The 8,426-nt window shown below is 36.2% G+C and overlaps 1 protein-coding gene across 2 annotated transcripts; it reads left to right on the forward strand.

The window, feature by feature from the left end:
- The first annotated feature begins 1,441 nt into the window (after positions 1-1,441).
- On the forward strand, positions 1,442-8,080 carry G6PC2 (glucose-6-phosphatase catalytic subunit 2). 2 transcript variants are annotated; one of them, XM_090267823.1, is made up of 5 exons: positions 1,442-1,659; positions 2,265-2,374; positions 4,233-4,344; positions 6,607-6,722; positions 7,494-8,080. In XM_090267823.1, the coding sequence occupies exons 1-5, from the start codon at positions 1,442-1,444 to the stop codon at positions 8,003-8,005; spliced, it is 1,068 nt and encodes a 355-aa protein (XP_090123949.1). In that variant the 3' UTR covers positions 8,006-8,080. The 2 variants fall into 2 exon arrangements, with proteins under 2 accessions (XP_090123949.1, XP_090123955.1); XM_090267829.1 differs by lacking the exon at positions 6,607-6,722 and having other exon boundaries at positions 7,494-7,518.
- Positions 8,081-8,426: the final 346 nt, after the last annotated feature.

Raw genomic sequence — 8,426 nt, forward strand, 5'->3', positions numbered from 1 at the left:
ACCTGCAACCCCTTGACTCACGATCACACTCCAACTCACTGAGCCACACTGGCCAAGGTGAGTATGAATTTCTTTATTACATTGATTTTCAACCCTGACTGCACATTGGAATCACTTGGAATATACTTTTTAAATATCAATACCTGAGTCCCATCACCAGAAATTTAGTTGGTCCAGAGTAGGACAAAGATAAGGCATTTTAAAAAATCACCCTCAAAAATTTAATGGTTAGTCAAAGCTTTCCCTCCAGGAGAGTTGGCAGAGCCTGTGAAGGTACTGATGGTGCTATTAAATGATGGGCAGGACTCCAGAAGTTCAAAGAGATATTTATAGTCTGTGAAGACAGTTCCTAGTGAAAGAGGCTATGATTAGCATAGACAACAATCTGAATGGCAAGATAAGAAGTCAATTACCTACCTCCACCTTCTGCCACCTGGTGGGGCTTCACTGCTTTCACAGGAATCCTCACAGATGTAATTAGCTCTCTAAATCCAGCATCTCGCTTCTGACTTGGATCCGTAGTTCTCTTTGAGCTGCCCTTCTGTTTATTCCCAATCTGCATGTTGTTTTTGGTGTGTCCCACATAATTCTACTGAACCCTCTATTTTCAACAAACCGTTTTCCTGATTTGTCCAAAGGTTTTTGAAGTCTATTCTTGTCTTTCTCTCACACAAGCACTCCTCAATTCTTTCAACTGTATTCTCCAGTCAATAATACTATGACTCAGTCCTAACACAGTTCTGTTAGCAAAGTGACCTCCATCTCTGCTTTCTTACCTTATGATTAAAAAGCAACACATTTGCTTTTAGATTTCATTTATTCCATTTATGTCCTTCTCTGTTACATATATACCATATAATTCTCTTTGCTAATAAAGAAAAATCAAAATATTTTCATTTAAAAGTCTATGATTAGAAATGAATCGGTCATATCACATAAATTTTTCATGCCCAGATATTTACTTATCTGTCTTCCTCAAAGACCCAATAAAATAGTCAAAGAGCCACCGTCTATTTTAATTAAAATGCATAGCTTTAAGGGCTATTTGATATACAGTAATTATTTGCATAGTCTTCTAGCCAAGAATAGAAATCGCTAATGTCCCTGCCCTTGAAGGAAATGAACTGTGCAGAAAATTTCAAGCAAACACAATCCAACTGTTCACACAAAAGGGAAGTTGCATAAGAAATTCATTGTATCTCTACACAAATTTCCCCTTGACTTGTTACAGATCAGCATGTACTTCTCCTCTTGGGCTCCAATTAAAATCATAAACAAATAAGCTTTTCAGCAGACCAGGGCTGATGTGCCCTTTCCACAGATGGTCAGCATCACATGCTTCAGTAATGGCTGGACACGCCACAAGGGTGCCATATAAAAATGGTGGGACTCAGAGCACTTCAGGTCTAATTGTTCTGTGTTTAGAACTGCCTCTTGCAAGATGGATTTCCTTCATAGGAATGGAGTGTTCATTATTCAGCATTTGCAGAAGGACTACCGAGCTTACTACAATTTTCTAAGTTTTATGTCCAATGTTGGAGACCCCCGGAATATCTTTTCTATTTATTTTCCACTTTGGTTTCAACTTAATCAGAGAGTTGGAACCAAGATGATATGGGTAGCAGTCATTGGGGACTGGTTCAATCTTATTTTTAAATGGTAAGACTTCTGTTTTGTTTCATTTTTCCTAAAGCTTATTCTTAAATTTGTAGCTTTGGTTTAATGGTCACATTTTAGATGTGTGTAGTTTTACTTGGAAAATCTTTCAAACATATCAGTTAACTTGAAACACAGATTCATAAATAGAACTTACAAAAACCATAGAAATGTATACTTACATACAAATGTACTTTTATTTACAAATGTATACTAATTTATAAGTAAATTCTAAAACCCTGTAACACATACACTGTGATTAGCCAAGAAGTTACTTGAATGAATAGCAACATACTGAACAAATTGATGCACCCAGGGATCACTTCAATATTCCCAGTCTAAGTACCCAAAGAACCCACAGGACTTCCTCTGCAAGGAAAAGAATGTCCTTGTTTTTACTGAAAACTAGGATGCCCAAACCCCAAATGACTGTGTCATCCTCTATAATGAGAGATAGACTAGAACCCAAGTTCTTTCAAAGTTTCTTAATCATGAGCTTTCTCCCTCAACCCTCTGAATCATTTTTGCAAGAGAAAATAGCTAGTCTCCAATTAAGTAATAGTTGTGTATTTAAATATATATGCATATTTATATTTCTTCAAATACAGGATACTATTTGGTCATCGGCCTTACTGGTGGGTGCAAGAAACTCAGACTTACCCAAATCACTCAAGTCTATGCCTTGAACAGTTTCCCACTACATGTGAGACAGGTCCAGGTAAGCAATTGAATCAACTTCAAGTTACTAAAGATAGTCCAACAGAGAGTCATTATGTATGATTATCATCTACTAAGTGTATGATACTTACACTTAAAGCAAATGTCATGAGTGAGGATGCTAAAAGTTCATAAACATAAAAATTGCTAATCAGAAAGGAGTTTTATGAGCAATCAAATCTCACTGTGTTATTTGTAAAAGGGTAAGTTAAAATACTCCTTAAATAATTTTATGTTTGGCATTTATTTTTTTGAAGAATGAAATGGTTTGATATTAAGACAAACAAAGAAGTTTTAAAAAATTGCCAAAGAACTATATTAAAATCCTAGAAATGCTGCTTATCTACTACTGAGCAACTTTCAAAGTTATTATAGGTCTCCTGAAAAATCTCATGAATGAGAAAAAAATAGGCAAGTTTTCTGTAAGAAAGGTAAGGACTTCCTGGTTTACTATTGCCAGTAAAGATAACTCTGATCTTAGAATAATTTCTCTAAAATTTCTTTTTTTCTCTTGTATATATAGTATGTATACACTTCTTGGGCCATTTCCTTTTCTATTATAAGTAGGAATCTGCATGAGTGTAAAATCTTTATCATGGAAGTTGAGTTTAAGGCTATAAAAAGTGTTCATATGTATATAAAGGAAATTACATGTTATTGGTTTAATTTCTAAGACTGTGTTATATTCTAACTCACCATTGGTTGTTACATACCAGAAAATTCATATTTGACATCCATTGAAACTAACCCTGAATATAGTGAATGTGTAAGTTCTGTTATATTACTATAATTAATTGTTTATATATCTGGCTCCCACCATAGACTGTGTTGCATCGGGTTGGGGATGGTGTGAAATCAATGTGAAATGGATGAATGGATGGATGTATGGACAGATGGGTGAAAGAATGGATAATTTTTGGACAATTGAAATATTATTTTGTTTTATTCCAGTATTTTCCAGCATGCGTTTCATCTTATGGGACATTTGGGGGGGGGGGTGAGGATGGGGAAGAGGGAGAAAAATATATTGGATCCTATGTTCTCTCCTTAGAGATTTACAACTCTAAGCACATAAAAGGCTCTGAAAATCCCTACATACAAAAAAGATTTGAAAGAAATAGATCTATAAGAAATAGATTTATCTTTGTATTTAAATTTAGTGTTTTGTCAAAAGGAGACTGGCGTTTAATCTTAATAAATCTCCACTGGCTATAGATTCAAGGAAAATATTAAAATAAAGTAATTTTTAAAATCAAGCTTCATGGGAAACACATTCTAGGAATAAAAAGATTAACTTTCTGCAGGGTTCTTCTGCCTAACTGATGCCCACCCTTACAGATTCTCTTCCAGTGCATAGCAAAGACTTTCATGGAGCAGCCGGGCTGCAAGATAAGCATAGAGGTAGCAGACAATTGGTAAATCACACGTAGGAATGATATCCTTTAGATGTTTGATTTTACAGCCCAGTGAAAATAAACTGACTTAAGATCCAATGCAGATACTTCATTTTTAAAATTTATTTTTATACTTAAAACCAATTACATATAAACAATAAGTAGAGATTTGGCAGATCTGAGCACAACACCCTGAGTTCTTAATTAGCCTTGAACATTTTAATTTCTGAAATTTGATAAACTTGAAAAATCTGGAAAATATTTTTGAGGTAGTGTTTTGAGGCTCAATTTGGCTCAATTTTCTTTATTTCTACCTATGTCTAAAAATTACATATAGCTTGTGCCCTGCTTTTTTTTCTCAGTTATTTATAATTTTCATGACTAATATGCTATTCTACTGTCCATTTCTGATGTTCATAGTCTGTTAACTACCTTCCAAATGGGTCAACAACTTTGCTTTTGCAGGAAGTCCATCTGGTCATGCAATGGGCTCATCATGTGTCTGGTATGTCATGGTGACAGCTGCCCTGAGCCACACTGTCTGTCACATGAATAAGTCATCTGCCACTCTGCACAGGTCAGCTTTGCTCCAGTTTCTGTAGCATTGGAATATAACAGTTTTAAGCACAGAATGTCTTTTTAAGAATTCATTGTAGTATACTTTTAGTTGTTGAAATATGTTTATTCTATTCTGTCATAACCCAAATAGCAAATGAATAGAAAATTAATATTTGCTTTAAGATAACATCCTAAAAAAAAATCACTGCCACATTATAGGATTGGAAATGTTTAATTGGTTAATGATTTGATAAATTTACTTTTGGGTTTCCATAACATAATACTTCAGTAGTTCATAAGTAAGTCATCTAAAATTACATAAGAAAATAATTTTGCATGTACATTCCCTTGCTTTAAAATTAACTAGAAACTTTGAAAATCATCATTCCCCTTGAATGCATCCATTAATTCAGCATAATTTTGCTTTTTTCTTTGACTAGCCAATGTTTTTGGCATCAATAACATATATTCTAGTTTAAAGACTTTGCAACCTTTTTAATCAAAAACATTGCAGAGGCAGACTTAAATTTAATATTAGTAGATTTCATGTTAATAGATTTTTAGTGTTTAGTAAGGCCTAGAACTTTAATGTAAGATTTGTCAAAATTTTTGTATGAATTAAGTTGTTTCCTTCTTTTCTGAAATAATTTATCATTAAAACATTTCTTTTTTTGTTTGTTTGTTTTTTTTTGGTTTTTTTTTTGTTGTTGTTTTGATATTCACATAATCTTTTATTTATTTATTTATTTATTTATTTATTTATTTATTTATTTATTTTTAGAGAAGGGGGAAAGGGGAAAGAGAGGGAGAGAAGCATCACTGTGTGGTTGCCTTTCACATGCCCCCAACTGGGGACCTGACATGCAACCTAGTTATGTGCCCTGACTGGGAATCGAACCAGTGACACTTGGTTCACAGGCCGACGCTCAATCCTCTGAGCCACAGCAGCCAGGGGGTTAAAAAACTTCTGAACACCAACCACGTTAATTATAAATTATTAAGCTACCTAGGCTATGTCTTCTAATTGGTTAAAAAATACAATAACATATGCCATTATATAAAAGTTCTTTTAAAATAAAAAATTTCCAAGTCCATCATATATTCCACTCTTTCAAACAGTATTGGATAATATAAGAAAGAAATGACCAAAGGAATCTGGGCATATTTAAAGTTTATTCTAATGAGACCGTGGCCTGCATGCCTTAGTGTATTCATTATCCAAAACAACTACAGTGGAAAGCTGTAATTTAAAGAAATTAAAATTTTCTAGTCTATTTCTCAAAGTTGAAATCTAGATAAACCTCACCTTCTTGTAGTTTATTTCTTCCTCCAATATCCAAATGTGGAAAAATATTTGTTTCTTCTAAAAAATTCCCAAAACTCTTTTTCAATTTTTATAACTGCAAAATTCCTTTATCCATCAAAATTTATTTAGTGCTTACTCCTTACCTTAATAATACCAAATCCTTATTTATTCTTCTTCCATATGGATAACCCCTGCTTACTTCCTCTTTGGAAGTCTTGTTTCTCTCTATTCCTTAGTCTTTCTTTCAATAATCAAACTTTTGTCTGATTATCAGGAACCCCTCAAAATTCTTTAAATTCACCATTGCTTATTTTTTATTTAAATAATAAGAAATGTTTGGATTTTAATATTTTATAAGTGTTTGTACCTTGTTTCTTATCCAAAGTATATAACCTATAGGCCAATTCCCTTTTTCCTTATTTTCTGTATCTCAACAACCAAGGAATCAGGACTTTTTTGAGAGTCTGGAATTAAATCCAATGAAAGCTTGCCCTTGATAAAATGCTGACGTGCTTTTCATCAGTGACAGCTGTCTCTCCAGTGAGCTCTCTTCAAGGATAGAGAGGTTGAGAGAGAGTAAGAGGAAGCACATATGGCAGGGAGTAAAAATGTAAATAATTCATTTCTAATTATTCTGGTATTGTAATTTCTCAAATTTGAATTCCCCCTACTCCATTAAAATAATTATTAGGATGTCAAATTGGCTTCCTTTTATAGCATTTATTAAGATCTCAGGATATAGAACTTATAAATGCATTGATAAATGTAGAAACCTCTGTTAAAGCTTTTCAAATCCTATGGAGCACATGAAAACAACATTTAAAACAACAACAAAAATGACCCTAGAATCATGATGTTATGTCAGATGATCCCTCTGTGAAAGGTCATCTGGTGTCAACCCCCCACCCCGACTCCAATTTTATGAGCGATACAATTTCTTTGCTTTTTACGCACATTTCTCTTCTTCCATCATAGACTGACCTGGTCATTTCTTTGGAGTCTTTTTTGGTTGATTCAGATCAGCGTCTGCATCTCCAGAGTATTCATAGCAACACATTTTCCTCATCAAGTTATTCTTGGAGTAATTGGTGGTAAATATGATCACTTACCTTTGGTCGTGTTATTTGTTTTATGTTCTCAGATTCTTCCTGGCAATCAGTTCCCCATTCTAGGTAATTCTGTTAAGCCACTGATACTTAATGCTACCCTAGGAGCCTAAGTGGTTCAACACCTCTGAAATCCTCCCTGTATACAATGGCACAGTCTCACTTCACCGGATAAACATTAACCTCTTAGTGAGATGGGCTTCTCTGAAGTGTGACTAGAGCTAAGTCCAACTCCCAATTCACCACTTCAGACAACCTGCTTGTGTCTTGGTTTGGGGGACTTAATGGCCTTCCAAACTGCACAGCATGCCACTCTCTGAAACACCTGAAGTGGTTATTATGTGACTGTGAACTTCATTTAGCTGCTGCTTTGTATTCCTGAGGCGGTCTTCACTGTGATTGAGTTTCAGCCCCTCAGCCTCGCATGCTTTTCAAAGGCTTTCTAAGTGAATTGGCTATGGCAATTGGAATATTAATTGCAAGTGCCTAGATCAGTGTTCTGCCTATAAAGTGGGTTGACTCAGCGCTATGGGCTCCTGAAAGATGCCTCTGTCCTAGCATGGATGGTGAAAAGACCACGGGGCAAGTGTGTGTGTTTAGTTACTGCTTTAGAAAAGGCTTTGGAAAATGGAGTCAGTCTAGGTGTCCAAAGCCCTTTGTCATCGAACACTACAGCTACATTCTTCAATGCAGGGAAGAATTTCCCTGGAGCTAGCAGGCACATAGTCACCTTCAGTGTTTCTTTCTAATCTCTAGGCATGCTCGTGGCAGAGGCCTTTGAACACACTCCAGGCATCCAAACGGCCAACCTGAGTACATACTTGAAGACCAACCTCTTCCTCTTCTTGTTTGCACTTAGTTTTTACCTGCTTCTCAGATTGCTTGACATTGACCTGCTGTGGTCTGTGCCCATAGCCAAGAAGTGGTGTGCCAACCCTGACTGGATCCACATCGATACTACACCTTTTGCTGGACTCGTGAGGAACCTCGGGGTCCTCTTTGGCTTGGGCTTTGCAATCAACTCAGAGATGTTCCTCAGGAGCTGCCGAGGGGAAAACGGCTACAAGCTGAGCTTCCGGCTGCTCTGTGTTGTGGCCTCCCTGACCACACTACAGCTCTACCATTTCATCAAGATCCCCACTCACGCAGAGCATTTATTTTATGTGCTGTCTTTCTGTAAAAGTGCCTCCATCCCCCTGACTGTGGTTGCTCTGATACCCTACTCTATTCATATGCTAATGAAACCAAGTGAAAAGAAGATTAATTAGAGTTGTGCAGAATTAGTGTTCTGTGGTCCCAGGATGACTCTCTATTTCCATCATCCTCCAGGAGAACCACAGAGCAGGGAGAGTCTGGGAGCTTCCAATCCATGGGTGCAAAATGGCAGCCACAGGCCTCATCTACCCTCACATATGTTTAGTTTGGCCCTCACTGTGTCTCCCACTCTCCAGTTAGTTGTCAATATTTAATAACAAAAATCTGAATTTCGGTATTTTCTTGAAGAATCTGATGATATGGCAATAGAGGACCTGCATTCGCACTTGGAGACAGCTGACTGTCCCCAATAGGAGGCAGACACTACCCATTTATCACAGTCTTCATCATCCCAACAGGACCCCCAGTGTCAGATACCTTTATCATCTTCAGATACTTCTGGCTCTTGTGGGCATTTTAGTGGCAATCAAATCT

Source organism: Furipterus horrens, unplaced genomic scaffold, assembly GCF_987537825.1.
Source record: "Furipterus horrens unplaced genomic scaffold, mFurHor1.1.pri manual_scaffold_1, whole genome shotgun sequence".
Classification (NCBI taxonomy): domain Eukaryota; kingdom Metazoa; phylum Chordata; class Mammalia; order Chiroptera; family Furipteridae; genus Furipterus; species Furipterus horrens.